This window comes from Phlebotomus papatasi, chromosome 3 (genome assembly GCF_024763615.1).
Source record: "Phlebotomus papatasi isolate M1 chromosome 3, Ppap_2.1, whole genome shotgun sequence".
Classification (NCBI taxonomy): domain Eukaryota; kingdom Metazoa; phylum Arthropoda; class Insecta; order Diptera; family Psychodidae; genus Phlebotomus; species Phlebotomus papatasi.
Window position 1 is genome coordinate 23,270,455 of NC_077224.1, and position 17,937 is coordinate 23,288,391.

General features: G+C 39.0%; 1 protein-coding gene across 1 annotated transcript in view; it reads left to right on the forward strand.

Moving 5' to 3' along the window:
* Positions 1-17,937, forward strand: part of LOC129808263 (multiple epidermal growth factor-like domains protein 8) — a 48,183-nt gene that overhangs the window by 27,608 nt on the left and 2,638 nt on the right. The window contains exons 6-8 of the mRNA XM_055858094.1: positions 3,268-6,128; positions 8,884-9,966; positions 13,226-14,082. Coding sequence (XP_055714069.1) covers positions 3,268-6,128; positions 8,884-9,966; positions 13,226-14,082 — 4,801 coding nt within the window. The remainder of the gene's footprint in view (positions 1-3,267; positions 6,129-8,883; positions 9,967-13,225; positions 14,083-17,937) is intronic.

The following is a 17,937-nucleotide window of genomic DNA, read 5'->3' on the forward strand; positions in this document are numbered from 1 at the left end:
ACAGCGCAATCTTATTTGGGTCAGCAGAACCCATATGTAGCCGCGCTATTGACAGAATCGAGGAGTTGGACGGGAAAATTTAGACAATAAATGTCTTTAATATGAAGCAGGCGTTTTAATATACGCTTCATTGGTGTCAGAAGTGGGATGGGGGATGCAATGTTTCTGCATCTCTCTATCCCAGTGGATAAAAAAAGTGAACCGTGCTCCTAAATAATTGTGAAGAACAAAAAAAAAAACAAAGATAACATAGCTAATGCCAATTGAAAAAAAAAAGTTTAAAAATGGTGATTCCAAGTGAATAAAATTTGTCAACACTCCCAGAGATCAACACCCAAGAGATATGCAGAAATAAACCCATCTTCAGAAATGGAATAACCACATCGAAAATTGATGTATATATCAGCGCCAGATTAACGATATTTGAACTACACTTCGCCTAGAAAAATGATTCCATCTCCTCAACTACTTTCTTCCCGTCCACGAGCGACGAAACGCAGCATAAACGATTGCAATGATCCTACGACGGTGATCAGATGCAACGTACAAGATGACAGCCAGGCCAGTTCAAGACTTACCAGCCTTTTTCGCAGACTCCCAATCTTCCGTGGAGAACCTCATACACTGCCGCAATTTCTACAATTGTGCGATTTTATCTACTACAATTATTTTTACTGTCCTGATTATTCTAATGACAAGAGATGGGTACTTTATCTATTAGTGAAAGTAAGTTCAAATGTATTTTGCTGTATAAATGGTGCATCAATTACCAAATATTCTGAGTTCAGAGAAGCATTATTGTATAATTATTTCGTTGATGACGATGATTTTCCATCTGATCTAACTAATGATTTGATTCTATCGGATTTTTATTCAACTCCTCGACCTCAACTTCAGAATGCTTCTATTGATCTATGCGAACCATTATTTGAATATGCTCAAGAATTGAAAATACAAATACCCGAAAGTGTAAAAGTAACATCTAATCAAGATACAAAAGAAAACTTCTGCATTAAATCGAAAGTCACATGTCAATTAAAACGCATTAGAATCAATGATCCAATCAATTGTGAAAAACCTCAAATTGTTTTTCAGAAAGATCTAATGAAGTTAGAGAATCAAACGTTAAAGTCCGAAATATATGATGACACAGAGAAATTTCACTCAATATTGCTCAATCCAGAAAATCCACATACCGATAAAATAATTTCAGTCAAATTGCAACATAAAGTGAAAGAAAACAAAATGAGAATGTCCTATTTAAAAATTATTGACGATAATGCCACAAAAATATTGCCAAAGAGACAATCAGCAGTTTTTGAGAATAAAAATAATAATAAATGCCAAAATAAGGAAAGAACCCAATTTGCGACCGTGACAATGAAATTGAATTGTAACAAAATTGATGACAGTTGCAAAACATTGCAAATGCTTAAGAAGGTCAGTTCTTTGAAAAGAAACTCATACTTTTACGCATTACAGTTAAAAGATTTCCAAAACAAAGAAGTTCAAATAAACAGGGTATTTAACAAACTGTTGATACTATTGTATAAATTTCTAATAACAGTTCAAAAATATATTTATATAGAATTTGATTTCCAAAAGTTCGCGCGTATAGGCGTAGGATAAAATGTTCTTAAATTTCTGTTCGATTGAAAACAGTGATGAAGATTACAGCAAATGAACTTGGTTTAATATTCTGCACAAAAAATAAAGATTAAACATAGATAAAACTCAATTACCAAAAAAAAAACATAACTAACCAGACAAAAAACACAAAAACGGTTTGAAAAATAAAATCATAAAGCAAAAAAAAATTGTATAACATTTTTAATATAAAACAATTCTCACAAAACTCTTATTAAACTTCAAAGAAAAGAGATATTGAAAAATATTTGCAAAATTTGAGAAGTTTATTGATGAAAGAAAAAATTTGATCATATTTATTTAAAAATAATAAATATTGTATGAGCAGAAAATTAAAAAAAATTGTTAGTCTTATGTATTAATAACATATTAACACTAAGGAAAAACATTGTAAACCTTTCCCTCAAAACTTTATCTCGCACGAGGACGTGCGTTTTCCTAAGGAGGGAGGAATGTTGCGGAACAACACATAATTATTATTATATTATTTTAAATTCTTGTTATTGTTCCCGATTCTGTCCCCCTATGTACAGCGCAATCTTATTTGGGTCAGCAGAACCCATAAGTAGCCGCGCTATTGACAGAATCGAGGAGTTGGACGGGAAAATTTAGACAATAAATGTCTTTAATATGAAGCAGGCGTTTTAATATACGCTTCACAGCTACAACATACTAAAATTTCAACCCAATCGAACCTGTTTTAGATTTTGACAGTTATTCAAAATGGCGGACAGAAACGTCAAATCAAGATGGCGATCATGTCATCTTGTAGATCTCGTGCATCTTACCCTTAGATGTGAAGATCTTCATTGTCGTTTATTATCAGAAATTGTTGATTTTTTAGTATTTATTAAAAAGTGCAAAGTCACCCGCACCTTATCCCCAGTGCAAGCCTTTTTTCTTGATTTTTTTAAACATAGTAAAATTTTATAAAATTAATGCTAGTGGCACAAAATCCATTCATTAACAACTGAATACAAATAATTTTACTCAAAAAACCCCCTACTTTCACTTTAACTATCCACTTTTAGAGGGCAAAGTTGAAAAACAGCGAAAAAACGTGCAAAGTCACCCGCAACGACGGTACTCGGTTATTTTGATCGGATATTCTCATAAATAGTGCATTCTTGCCATGAAAAATTATAAAAACTTATAGTGCTAATTCCTGCTATTCCAATGAAAAATGAACATAATTTTTAGCACTTTACTGTCCTCAAGTGCTTCTGCATTATCGACTTTTTTTGTGTCGGTTTCTGTCTCGACTGTTTGGTGGTTTTAGAACTCGGCGAGGATTTAGGAAAATAGTCGAGACAAGAACTATCACAAAGAAGTGTCGATTATGTTCACCCGAAAGCTTTCTCTTGAACATTTTTTTTAGTAACATTACTGTTCTCAAGTGCTCCTGCATTATCGATGCCTTTATATTGGTTCGTGTCTCGACTGATTGTTTTCCTCAGTCCTCGTTGTGTTCCGAAAAATCATCAGTCGTGACAGGAACCAACACAAGGAAATTCGATTACGTAGAAGTGCACGAGAACAGCTATTTACTTAAGAAAAAACAATGTTCACGACCAATAAGCACCATTATTGCAAGAAATTTGAGAATAGCCTCTTTTCTAGGCTAAACGAAGTGTCGGCATTGGGAATGTCTATCATCATTTGCATCACAGTAAAATGGGTCTACAGCACAATCGTACCAATGAAAATGCCAAAGCTTTTACCTTTGAGTACCTGGAGCCCTTTACGAATGGCAGTAAGTGCGAAAGTTACTGGAATTGTCTCCATTGTCTCTCCGATTCTGCATGTGGTTGGTGCGAGATGACCAATAGGTGTCTGAGGCGAACGGAGAATGAGACAGAGTTGTGCCGAGTCGATGAGGAATGGCAGTATTTGACACTGCAGCCGGCCCACTGTGCCAACTGTTCCAACTACATTTCGTGTGAACAGTGCGTGGGATCGGGATTGTGTGAATGGTGGCCAGAAGATGCACGATGTTCCCGTAGGGGCAGAGCACCGTTGGCCGTTGTGACGGCTGCAGAGTGTCCAGCGCCGTGCTATGCCAGGGAATCGTGTTCGGCGTGCTTGGATGAGCGTGGAAGGTGTGTTTGGTGTGAAGCTACACAGCAGTGCTTCAGTTTCTCCGTGTACACGAGTGAGTATCAATTTGGGCTGTGTCGGGAGTGGTTGGATCAGACAATGCCACTGGGAGGGATGCAGTTGGATGGGTTGGGACCGGACGAATTGGCTATGGCTGTGCAACAGAATCAACCGACGCAACAGTGTAAATCCTGTGCGAGATTTGCCAATTGTACTTCGTGCTTGAGATCTCTGAGTTGTGGTTGGTGCTTTGACAGGGATAATCCGATTGAGGGGATTTGTATGCAGGGAGACTTCAATAGGTCCACGGAGAACTGTGCTGCTGCGTTGAATACGACGCAGCAGGAGGCGGAATGGGCGTATGCTCAGTGTCCGGATGTTGATGAGTGTGGACTGGGTTTGCATGATTGTCATCGGGAGGCAAAGTGTACAAATACGCATGGATCGTACAATTGTCACTGTCGAAGGGGATTTATTGGCGATGGGAGGACATCGTGTGTTCGGACGTGCTTTGAAACCTGCATCCATGGCTACTGCGATGGGGCACCGGATTACAAGTGTCAATGCAATTTGGGTTGGACTGGTGGTGATTGTAGTATCAATTGTGGCTGCAACAATCACTCAACGTGCTCCGAGGCGGTGGGAAAGTGCGATGAGTGTCAGAATTGGACAGAGGGTGAATTCTGTGAGCGGTGTTCGGCTGGGAGTTTTGGTAATGCAACTTCTATCATTGGCTGTCAACCGTGTGACTGCAATGGACATGGAAATGAGGCTCTTGGGGTTTGTGATGTTCAGACAGGAGAATGCTTCTGTCAGGACAATACCGAAGGGATTCACTGTGAAGTGTGCAATAGGGAATTCTATGGAGATCCCCGGGATGGTGGACAGTGCTTCTTTCAGTGTGAACCGCGTGGAATGTTGACGCATATTGGACGTCAGGGAATTGGATCGATGCAATCGCACAAGTCAATCTACGGAGGATCTGAGACGAGGGAATGTCTCTGGATTATCCGACCGAGGACATCTGGTGGTTCTCTGCTCAATACCAGCCTCATTCAGTTGCACATCAATCGAGAGGATCTCAATGTTTCCTGCGTTGACAATGCCGTCTATGTTTACGATGGCCTCCCCGATCTCACGGGAAACACCCAACAGAGTCAACTTCTAGCGGTCTTCTGCAATCAGGATAGCACAGCAATGACAGTTGAAGCTCATACGGGTCACCTAACCGTTTACTACCGTCAAGGACCAACTGGACAGGGTTTCAATGCCATGTACAGTGTCTTCAGTTGTAGTTCCGGAACCTGTCAACCGCCACATGTGTGCAATGATCAGGGAAAATGTGTCTGCCCGCCGGGATTCACAGGACCCCATTGTGCCATTGAACGTTGCCCAGGGAACTGCAGTGTCGCCCTCGGGCGGGGAAAATGTGATCTAACGTATGGCAGATGCCTCTGTACTCCCGGATACGGTGGTGCAAATTGCTCAATTAAGCTCACGCACAGAAATATCGTCATAGCGGAAATTTTCAATTCGCAACTGATCAATGAGAGTCTCGAGCATCTTCGGAAAACCCTCCCACGTTTCGGACATTCCATGGTAGCCGACAAGAGGGCTTCGATGTGGATGTTTGGAGGATATTCCCTATCGCATGGACCCCTCAATGACATCCGGCAATTTGACACGAAAAACAACACGTGGATGCAAGTGACGGTAGATTCAACGCCAGAAGCCAAAATGCCTCAAGGACGATACTTTCAGGCGGCAGAAATTGTCTCATCCAAGCAGGCCATTTTTGTCTACGGCGGTCTCACGGGACAAGGCAAAGGCTATGCAAATAGCATCCTTGGTGACTTTTGGCAATTCTCTCTGCAGAATCAGCGTTGGGATGAAGTGGAAATGGATGAAGTAGTAAGACCTCCGCCACTTGCAGGTCACACATTGACCTTCATCAAGGACGGAGACAGGGAGTGCCTGGTGATTATTGGGGGATTCTCAACGGAACGTGGCATGCAGAATGAACTATGGGAATTTGATATACATCAGCGAAAGTGGGAGAAGTTGGCAGCAACGGGAGCTGGTCCAGTGGCTGTCTATGGTCACTCAACCATCTTCCATGCCAACAATCAGGCTCTCTATGTTTTTGGCGGAATGGAGTTCGAGGGTCAGCGAACGGTGATCTCCAATAAACTCTTTGTGCTGCAGTATGACAAGATGATGTGGAGTGAGGTGCCGATATTCACGGAGATGCTAAGGGGAGTTACTCATATTCCCAGGGGACGGTTTCTGCATTCGGCAATCGCCACCGACGGGTACATGATTATCTTTGGCGGACAGACGAATCCCTACAATGGGACGGATGTAATGGTGGCTTATGTGTTCAGGTGAGTTCAAAAATGTGATTTAATTTAGCTAGGATTTGAATTTCATCATTTACCAATCAATTAAATTACATAATAACTAAATAACCAAATTATTACCTAATTATGACTAAATTATTACTAGTGGGAGGCTTTGAACTTTCGCACACAAAAATGATGTTCAAGTTCAGTGATTTTTTCTGACTACCATGCAAACCGTATCGATTCTCCAACTATGCCAAAAAAGTCTCTTACTTAGGGGAAAGGCTCATAATTTTGTCCAGTTTCTTATTTTGGACATTTTGAGAATAAAATTGGACACTAAAAATAAATTGATTAAAATGATGGATTTTTATTCCAATATTTGATGAATAATGAATTCTATCTTAATATTTGTTCTTTTTGGAAGATTTTAACACTAAATACATTAAATTTTGAATATGATTTGAGTTAAAATTGCCTTATTGAAAATTCAGTGTGAGCAATTGCTTACGAGAAATATGACAGAACTTCGTGTTTACTTCAGTCTTATTTAGCTGTGGTGAAGTACTAACAATTTCTCTTCGTTGTTTTTAAGTGATATTATTAAATATTCGTTGAATATTGTATTGATTCACGTTAATGGTGATTTGTACATTTGATCTGAAGTGAGATTTGCCTTGTGAATTACGATTTTCCTGTGAAAAATGGGCAATTATCTTAGAGATTCACCAGTGAGGTGATACTCCTTATTTTGGACAGGTGTTTTTCTCACGAAATTTCGTGAAGTTTTAGCTTTTGTGATAACTAGGTTGGACAAATGCCTGGAGAAACAAAGGAGCATCATCTCTACGAAGGAGATGTAGGGAAAAAAAGCCTTGAAAAGCTACCGGAAAGGTCAAGGAATGCGCTAATCAACACGTACTTGGAGTACCGAAGTCAACTCACTTTAATGAATGATATGGAAAGTTTCCGGGTTTCTTTTGACATTCTACGTTTCCCTTATATGAACAGGAAGACGACTTGGTAAGATTGGTTCACGAAAAGAAGAACAATGGGCATCCTGTTGAGGCAGATTAGCTGTCCAAATTTACAGCCAAGTTGTCCAAATTAATAACCAAGTTGTCCAAAATAAGAGTCAAATTCACCTCTGCATATCAATTCATTTTTAAACGTATTAAAACTAATTTTAGTACAAACAAATTAGTTTTAATTAGTAAACGAGTAATAAATTTAACGAGTTTAAATTTAGTAAACGACAAATAGCTAGCCAAAGTTTCTAAACAACCCTTCGGAAAACAGTAACAAAAAAAAATCAATTAGTATTGAAAATATCGCACTTCAAACTTGGAACATCGATGCTTATAAGCAAACTGTCCAAAATTATGAGCCCTTCCCCCTTTATCCTATATTAGTTCTCGATATTGCTATTTGAATATGAATAAAAAGATGAAAAAAGAAGAAATTTACATTTCTGAATTCTCACAACAAAATGGAGGCTAATGTAAAAGGCGGGATCATGCGGGAGATCCGGTATATGATGCCACTCTCTCTCATAACTTGTGGCGCACTTGGAGGAACTCTCCGAGGATCATCGCGGATCGCGGAATTTCTCGCGGATTTTCGCGGACCGTGGAGTTTTCGTGGATTTTAGCGGACCGCGAAATTTTTTGTGTATTTTCGCGGACCGCGGTATTTCTCGCGGATTTTTGCGGACCGCGAAATTTTTCGCGCATTTTCGTGGATCGCGGAGTTTTCGTGAATTTTAGCGGACCACGAAACTTTTCGTGTATTGTCGCAGACCGCGGTATTTCTCGCGGATTTTCGCAGACCACGGATTTTCTCGTGAATTTTCGGGGACCGCGGAATTTTCTGCGGATTATTATGGAACACGGAGTTTTCGTGGATTTTATCGGACTGCGAAACTGTTTGTGTATTATATTTTTGAAGACCGCGGTATTTCTCACGGAATTTCGTGGACCACGGATTTTCTCGGGAATTTTCGGGGAACACGGAATTTTTGCGGTTTTTTGTGGACCTCTGCATTTTTCGCGGATTTTCGTGGACTGCGGAATTTTTTGCGATTTTTCGAGGACAACGGAATTTTTCGCGGATTTTCACGAATTTGAGATATACAGCATTAAAGTTTTACTGGTATTTTTGTGCATTTCTCTTAAAATTTTCTTAATTTTCAAATGAAATTTGGTGTATCTCAAGCCTAAAGAAGACTCTAACAAAATCGTTGTCAAGTTTGAGGTCTCTCATCTATCTCGAGTTGCACGGATTTCGAGGTTGCCTGTAATAAATCTCAGTTACCATAAGCTTATTTGTAGTGGAATTCTGGAACAGTATGACAATGTCATTTTACAAATTTAAAAATTTCTATGTGATAAATTCGGAAGGAGTAATTAAAAATCCGAATCATATTAGTTACTGAGAGTTTCACAGAGATGCTTACAACGCCCATTAAATGCCCATTGGGCTTTAATTTTGGCCTACTCCAGTATTTACCATGAAAATTTGTCATATGACATTGTCATACTGTTACAGAATTCCCTACTGGAATTTGAATTTGCCCCCAATCCGAATTTGCAATGAAAGAATTACACCTACCATAAGCCAAATCAGGCTTATCACTGGTTTTTCTTTTCTATTACGCTCAGTTGTTTCTCGGCTAATCCTCATGTCTGTACAGATTTAAAAAGAAGATGTGGAAAAGTGTCATTCTTAATCCATTAACTCGATAAAAAGATCACTGATTGCAATGTAAAAGCTGACTATGCACACCTTCCTTTCCCAGGTGTAATTACTGGGTGAGACTGACCGAGGAAGTGGAGATTGTGGGAGATCTCCCATCGCCTACCTATGCTCAAGCCATGTCCTATGACCAAGAGAGTGGGTCCATTTATGTGATTGGCGGTTGGGATGGGAACACTCGAAGTCGAGTTACGCGAATAACAGTTCCGTCCGATTTGTGTGAGCTCTGGAGCAGCGGAAAGTATCAATGTAGGAATTTTATGGGATGCAGTTTCTGTTCAGTGGACAATACTGCACATTGTTTTTCAAATGGACGTCCGGAGGTTTGCACTGGTCAGAATGCCCGGACAATTTTCAATTATGGCGCAGTTTGTGATGAAGGGTGGCTAGCGAAGAGGAAGTGCTCAACTTTTCCCACTTGCACGGCCTGCCTGGCAGCTTGGCCTTCGCACTCGGAACTGGCACCGGCGTGTCAGTGGTGCGAGGGATGTGGGGGTGAGGGGAAGTGTATTTCAGCGGGGCAGGTGTGTGACAAGGAAGATAGCTGTGGAGTTCCTCAGACGGCCATGGGCCTAGTGACGCAGTGTGTGAGTTTGAAATGTGCAGCAGCAGATTGTGACAGTTGTCATGCGATTTCGGGATGTGCCTGGGCCCAGAATGGCACAGATCCGTGGCAGTGTGTGTCTTTGGATGTGGTTGAGGAGGAGAAATGGCCAGTGGGAGTGTGTCCACCAAGGTGCAATGTGCACAAGAACTGCAGCACTTGCCTGGCTGCAGATACTTCCGAGGGTGGCTGGGAGCACTGTTTGTGGTCAACGCAGCTCAATGAGTGCATCTCACCCAGTTACCAGCCTCTCTACTGCGCGGGAGGGGTTTGTGGGCTGGTGCTGACGCATGAGGATCAGCTGAACTGTCCCGAACCGTGTAGTTCTTTCGTGCAGTGCTCCACTTGCCTAAGACACGCCCATTGTGGCTGGTGCGCGAGGGAAGGTGGAGAGGGAGATGGGGTATGTACTGAGGGCAGCATTGAGAGTCCCACGGAGTATCCAGCTGCCTCTACGTGTGACATCATCTACGCCAGCCGACACAATATCACAACAGTCAATCCTGAGGATGAGTTCAAATGGTGAGTACAATGATTTTTGCATATAAAATATTTTGATTCAGTTTCGTTTGAATTTCTAAGATTTTGGAATAAGAATTTCTTATTAACTTTTAAAGATATGTAATCGCAAAATTATTAATAATTTATCAAAAACTTATTTAAAAATTATTATTATTATCAGAAATATAAAAATTCGGTCAGAAATGAAAAATAAAAAATGAAATTGAACGAAAAAATGAGTGGTAAATAATAAATTCAATCAATTAGCAACTTGGAAGAATACTGCGGAAAGGGCACTCGTACCAAAAATCTGAAGGTATTTTTCATAGAAAAATATTTTCTCAATAGTAACTTTGGCGGCCATACAAAGATAAAATTCAACAGATAATTTTTCTAAAAATATATCTTTAATATAGTAAGGTGGGGTAACTGGATCGTTTTCCGTAGAGTGCTACTTAAACGCTGGTTTTTGGACTGACGAAATTCTTTTTTACTTCTTCTAAATCCATAGAATTATTCACTGTTTCATTCAGAAACATAATATAAAAAAATATCAAAAATATTAAAGAAAATTTATAAAATAATGATAATACTGAAATAAGTTAGCATGCACTAAGTGGATCGCCTGTTCGCTAATTGGCTCAAATGGTCTTTTAATTGGATCACTCAATTTACAAGAATATTCTCGACAATTCTGAAACTATTCCATGAGTTATTCAGCAGTAACCACATCCCTTTCCAATGAGAATGACTTTAGCTTGCGCATGCTGAGCTCTGGATGACGCTTGAGAAAATTCTTGAACCAAGCATCTCCAGGCCTTCCATCTGTAAAATAGTTTGGAATTTTGAAGGTCTCGCAGATGATTTTGATGCTGCTTGTTACCAATCAATCTAAAATAGATTCTCTTATGCCCTAGACACACTTACGACTTAAGCCGAGAGACGACTTAGTGGAAAATTATGGAAATGAAGTTTAACCATTATGTCGAGTATAATTACACTAAGCCGTTGTCTCGGCTAATCCTCAGGTCTGTCAAGGCCTTTAGGCCATCGAAAACGTCGATATCTTTTGCCGTTTGGTCTCCAGCTTTGATTCAAATCAATTACGAATATTTTATCACTTCCAAAAGATTAATGCAATCGGTTTTGAAATTTCAAGGCATTTAATCAAAAAATCCAAATTTAAGAAAGTTGGTTAAGAAATGGCCAACCACACAGTAAAAAAATTTACAACCACTATCGTTGGTAATTTTTGCACGAGCGCTATGGTTGTGAAGTTTGTGTATTGGAAATGTTGTGTATTGGCAAAGTTGTGTATTGTCAATTTTATAAAATGGCTTCCTGTCTATAATTTTGGTTGTAGAGCAATTTTGTTCGGTTTATGTGTATTATCTGTGAAAAGTCTCTGTATTAAATAAAGAAAAAAAGAAAAAAAGAACAAAAAAAGAAAAAAACATGAAGAGAGGGTCTGAGACTTGAACCCATAGCCTTTGCGTTGATGGTCTCGCGTTTTCCGGCCGCGCCACGAACTTGCTTACTTCTCTTAAGCAATTGGCCAAGAGTTGCATCGTCAATTTTTCTAATTTACATGATGCTTCCTCTGTTTTCTGTTATTACATAATTATTCCTCATTTTTTACGACTGAGGCATATTTTAAGATTCCAATGAATGATTCTAGAAGACAATTAGACAGTTAGAAATGCGAAAAATGACTAAAATATTAGAAAAATTGCAATAGTAAACAATGAAATTTTGACAGTTCTCACACAAATTTTCCCATACACAAATTTCATTACACAAACTTAATTTTACTAGCATTATGTTAGTATCGTACAACAAATATGATAGTAATTTTACAATTTACAACCAAAATGCTTGTGACAATACACAACTTTTCCCATACACAACTTTATTTCTCACACAATTTTTTACTGTGTGCAGGTTTAACTTTGATCTTCGAGAATTCGATTTTGAAACTTTTTTTTGGTCATAGATTTCTACGATGTCTTTGTATGAACAAAATATTGACCTTTACTACTGTATAAACTGTATAAAGGGATAACTGACGGTGGCGGAACTGAGCTAGGTCTTTCAATTGAGCTAGCCACTGAGGAAGACACGATAAGCGTCGAAAGCTCTGGTAAAATTCTGTGTTTGATTCATAGGATTTGATCAACAGATTTCGACGCTCTCCGGAAGGACAGATTGTCCTGAAAAACCTCTAACTCATTGTAAAAAACTGTCGTAGTTTATTTAACTAATGGAGATTCCGGATATTATCGGGGACAAATCACTCAGGGAGAACACATCCATTTCATAAGAGTTTTCGGCGCGATCTCCAAGCCTTCATTAATGGTTAAGCCTTTGAAATGTTCTCTGAGAGTCGTTCATGGAATGGGCGAACTTTCTTACAATTTTCCACAAACTTGGTACACTAATTTGGGCGTCATTGAGGTATCTAAAAAATCAATATTCTTTAATAAGAATTTTATCAAAAGAAAGTTGTTTAAATCCTCTTGAAATGACACAGAAGTAAAAAAAACAAGATCCAAAGCTTACTGCAACTGACTTGAGGTCAAGCATTAACTGTTGCAAATTCACCTTTTTGTTCTTCATCTTGTAAAAGTCCTCCAAAGGACATATCGACTTTTTTTATGGATGCTTTGCATTGAAGGGATGTAGGATACTGTAATCCTTGCAGTATACGCAAAAGAGTAAACATGTATGGTGGTGGTAAGCTACGAATGGAATACTCTTTAATGACATGAAAAAGTCACATGAACTTATGCAATCATCTGATATATGTTGCTCTCTCTTCGAGTTCGGTTAATAAAAAAAAGAAGTTATTTTTTTTTTTTGAAAATATTTGTAAAATGAACAAAATATAAAATGGCAAAAATTAGCCCAGTTATATAAAATAAATATTTTTTTGAATTTGTAAAAACCCGTAATCCCTTATGGCTAAACCGATTTTTTGCGTAATTCTAATTGCAGGTTATATCCTGAACATATCGAATAAACACACACAAAACACATGAATTAAGAAAACTCGAGCTCGTTTGGTTTTTCAAACCACTTGAAAAGCTTTTTAGAAAATATTTTAACTTGCCCATTCCGTAGTATTCTTCCAAGGTCAATTAATTGTTGAATAAAAAAGAAAATTCCATCAGGACAGAAACCAATTTCAGACTGGAATTTCGGTTTTAGAGATGAAATTTCTCGTTTTTGTGCTCGAGATTCTCTAGGCAGGGCTTCAGGAATATCTTTTCTCATTCCTCAGGTACTACGTGCAATGTCCGCCGGAGAATGAGTGCATCAATGGCCATCATACGTGCAGTCCAAAGTCTGAACAGTGCGTGGATCTGGTGATGGGATATGAATGTGTCTGTGCCGTGGGGTACGAGGAGAGTCAGGATGAGTGTATTCCAGTGTGCAAACAAGGCTGTGTCCGTGGTAATTGTCTGGAGCCCAATGTCTGTGAGTGTCACTTTGGCTATGTCGGAGCCAATTGCAGCATTCAGTGTCAGTGCAATGGTCACTCGAACTGTGAAGGGCCTGATCGTCTGGATCAGTGCCTGGAATGTCACAATAATACCATGGGAGCTCAATGTGAAAAGTGTCAGAGATTCTTCGTGGGTGATCCCCGGAACAATGGCGAATGCATGCCATGTGCTGACTTCTGCAATGGCCACTCGGATCTGTGCGTCATGAAGTCCTCCGATGCTCATGTCTTCAATCTCACGCGAAATGAGCTGGAGAAGTATCTGACCGAGGGTCCATCAATGGATGCCGTGTGCTTGAGGTGCGACAACAGAACTGACGGAGATCGCTGCGAGGGATGCATTTTTGGGCATTTTCGCGGCACGGACAATCAGAGAGATGCGTGTAGGCCATGTGAGTGCCATGGGCATGGGAATACTTGTGATCCGGTGACAGGGGAAAAGTGCAATTGTGGCAATAACACTGAAAGTGATGCCACGTGCTCAGCTGCCGCCAGCAAGAACTCCGCTCAGCAATGCTGGAGTGTGCAGTGCTCCAAGTGCAAGGAGACCTACAGTGGGAATCCCATTGAGGGTCATCAGTGCTACAAGCATATCAATGTCGAGTCCAAGATGTGTTTCGACGCCAAAATTATCGGTGAGTTTGATTAATTTTATTAAGATTTCACTTGGATTTTTCTTATTTGTGATTTTGTCGATTGGATCAGCAATTGTCGTAACTTTTTCATCATCTTTATCAGCAATTCTTGAAACAGTAGTGTGAAAATACACATACAATTTCGGTCAATATCAATTGACAATTTCTAAAGTACAGAAATATTCTCCTTGGAAAAATAATTAAGGACTTTAAAGATTGTAGGGTCCTAAAAACGATATCTTTTTTTGAAAAACTTAAGCCATTAAGTTAAACTTAAGCAGTACTCTGAGGTTTTTGTTAAAAATTTCTTAGTAACTACGTTTTTCTGAAAAATTTCAGAAGAATTAAAGGACATTTAAGAATATTTGAGAAAAATTTGAAAAATTACAAGGAAAATGGAAAGATAGGAATAGGAATAGGGGAATGTAGGCATCCTTCGCACATTTTTTCGTGCTTCATATTTAGGACTTTTTTCTGACTAAACTGTAAAATGGGTAGTGAATTGCACTGCACCAAAAAGGTTTCTGATCTTTTAGGTTTCTATGCATGCCTAGTTCACTATCCACAGAATTGTTGGTTTTTCTTGGACAGGAAAATGAAAAACATATGACGATTGGTGCGATTCTTGCCCCCGGGGGCAGCGTTAACAAGATGGGGGTTTGGGTTCGTCATTGCTTTTTTTCTCGAAATAAATTTTATCCACAATTAAAAATTATTTTCCGATTGTTATACTGTCCCCCCTGAAAACCCGCGGAAACTATCACTGCACTAAAAAAAAAGATCTTTAAAACACATTTTTTCACATTTTCTGGAGCACTGTTTTTTCTTCCAAATGAATATCGAAAAATCGGCTATGAACATGTTCACACGGTTCAGACTGTCAATACACTCAGTCCCGGCATTAAGTCGTTCGGGATTATGCACCTCACGGAATTATGCACATACAATTATGCACGTTTGCCTACCCTTGGGAGTCAATTTATAAACTCATTTTTAAAATACGCCTGAATGTATACTAATTTGCGACGCGGAACATTTGAAAACATTTTGTTACTTTTTCAGAATAAAACTTTAATTTCTTTTATTAAGGTATTTTTTTTTAAATATTCTAACCATTTATTGAAGAACTCTGGCCAAAAAGTTCTGTTTGTTAATGCCTTTCTATTAAACAATTGAATCTTTTTGTTTGAACTCTTTTACTCCGCGCGAAATTCCTTCTACGGCAGATTTATTCAAAAGAAAGCCCCTACGGGTAGGCAAATTTTCTCGATGCATAATGCCATTTAGCGCGTTTTTTTCGGTCCCGAAAATGTGCATAATCCCGGGACTGAGTGTAACCGTCGTCTCATGGAGATGGGAAGGAGACTATACGCCTGTCGAAGAGGAAAATGACCACGAATGTCTCATTGTGGCTTATAATAGGCTTTAGTGAGGTTATGATTTTCAATCTGGGATTGTCTGATATGGATGTGCGAACGCTCACACATTCAGTGTTTGAAACCACACACAGTGTAGTACTTGCGAATTTTCCGCCACCGTGAAAATAATTTCTCTCCTATGCAAAAAATTATTACGTAAATATCATCTCAAGTAAACTCTTCATCCACTGTGTAAGTGATTTTTTTTAGAAATGAATTTAACTATGAGAAATCAAATGAAATGTGCGCCATCAAAATTACTTATTTTGGGAAAATTTTCTATTTGTGATCCTAGCACCTAGGAAAGAAGGGCTTGGCTGCCTATTTTTACAATGAAGATGAGGTACATAAATACTTAACTTATGGCTAAGAAATGCGGAACCAACTCTTTGGAAATAAAGAGAAAATTCGCATCGTTCGAAAGCTCACACGTGCGAATCCAGTTTACATTCCTCTATAACTTGATACAAAAAATTAAGATGAAGGGGAAAGCGCGCTACCTTCGGACGACTCATTTTTTTTTTTATCTATGTTGTAAATGGATTTGACCATGGCTCTTTTCAGGAATTTTAAGGAATTGAACTGACTATTAAATTATGATGTTATAATGGATCAAATTAAAAAAAAACATATTGAAAAAGGGGTGGCAAAGCGCCCGAGGCTTAGCGAGCTGCTCTAATTCCCGAGAAAGAGCTCTGACTTTGCAAATTTTACTGGTGCATATAAAATTATTGTCGAATTAAACTTGTTTATAAATTACCACAAAACCATCTTGAAGTTGAAAAATCAGTGATAAGCCCAGATAAGCTTATGGTAGCTGAGATTCTTTACAGGTGACCTCGAAATGCGTGCAACTCGGGGTGCTTGCAACTCGGAGTGCGTGAAAATGCGGTTGTGCGTTGAATTTTGGAGGTACAAAATCGCGTCGAGCAAACGCTTCTCGGTAACCGAAATGGATAAAATTGGCTCGACGCGATTCTTTACCCCCAAAATTCAACTCACAATTGAATTTTCACGCATTCCGAGTTGCAAGCACCCCGAGTTGCACGCATTTCGAGGTCACCTGTAAAGAATCTCAGCTACCATAAGCTTATCTGGGTTTATCACTAGTCATTTTCTATTTTAAATAGTCTGAGTGGGGAAGACTAACAAAAGAAAAAAAAGTTCATTGAAATTGGTTAATAAACATTGGAGATGGAGTCCGGTCCATATGGCTATAGTAAGGGTCGGGGTACAGTGGGTTGGGGTAGAGACGGATGGGACCCATTATTAAAGAGATCTTGCTCTCAGATACAACATATGCTAAAATTTCATCGAAATCCCTTCATAAACACAGAAAATGCAGTCGGGTCAAGACATTTTTGGTTATAGCTCGGGTCAGGGAGAATCTTGGAGGAGTGTGACCTATACCGTTGGAAAGGTCTTGACCTCAGCTACAACATACTAAAATTTAAAGAAAAGGCATAGTCTAGTTTTCGAAATATTCGAGATCGATTAATCGAAAATCGATTTTTCGATTAGTCGGACCTTTGATTAAATCAGATGAAATTAGGGTGTCATAAAGGTTGTAGTACTCCTCCGCGAGAGCTTCCAAAACACCAAAATTTTTCAAATTCTGATAATTAGAAGCAGAGATATGATCATTGGGTGGAAATTTTGGGGGGAGGGGAATAAAAAAAATAGATTAAATAAATTTTTTTACATGCATCTATCGGTAATCTTACTCCAAATTGCTATTTGGGTACCGTTGGATGTATGTATTCTGGATTCTAAAAATGGGTCCTATGACGGTCGTCAGAAAGTCGAATGACGGTAAGTGGGGAATAATATGACGGTAATTACGGAAGTCATTTGGTGTCATAATAACTCTGAGATTACTCGCTCACTACTAAAATATGACGCCGACTTCCAGTGTCCCTATAAAAAATCTTCCCTTCACTGGGTATATCTAAGGGGAAATTTCACTTAGGGGAATGTTGGCATGGTTCGCACAGAGTGAACCTTCGAACAACGCAAATTTCCTCTGTGTTTGCAAAGAGCTAGTTCGTCATTTCTTAGCCAGAAGATAGATAATTATTAAGTTCATGAAACGAGATGAGAAATGGTAGGTCAGCTCCCTGCAAACAAAGAGAAAATTCGCATCGTTTGAAGGTTCACTCTGTACGAACCATGCCTACATTCCCCTATCAAATGGAAAATTGAATTACTCAATGTTGTGAATCCGCAAAGTAGTTGATATTTTCGCCTGTTTTCTCAATAATATTATATTGTGCATTGCGAGCAAGAGCTCCTCCGGTAGAGAAATGTATTGTGATTCATAAAAAGACAGTGCCAAGAAAAATTAAACGAAAATTAGACAGTGCTTTGTATTATAAATACATGGACAATTTTTTGGAAAATAAAATTTTGTGATTCAGGAGTTTGCTCCAGTTTCTGG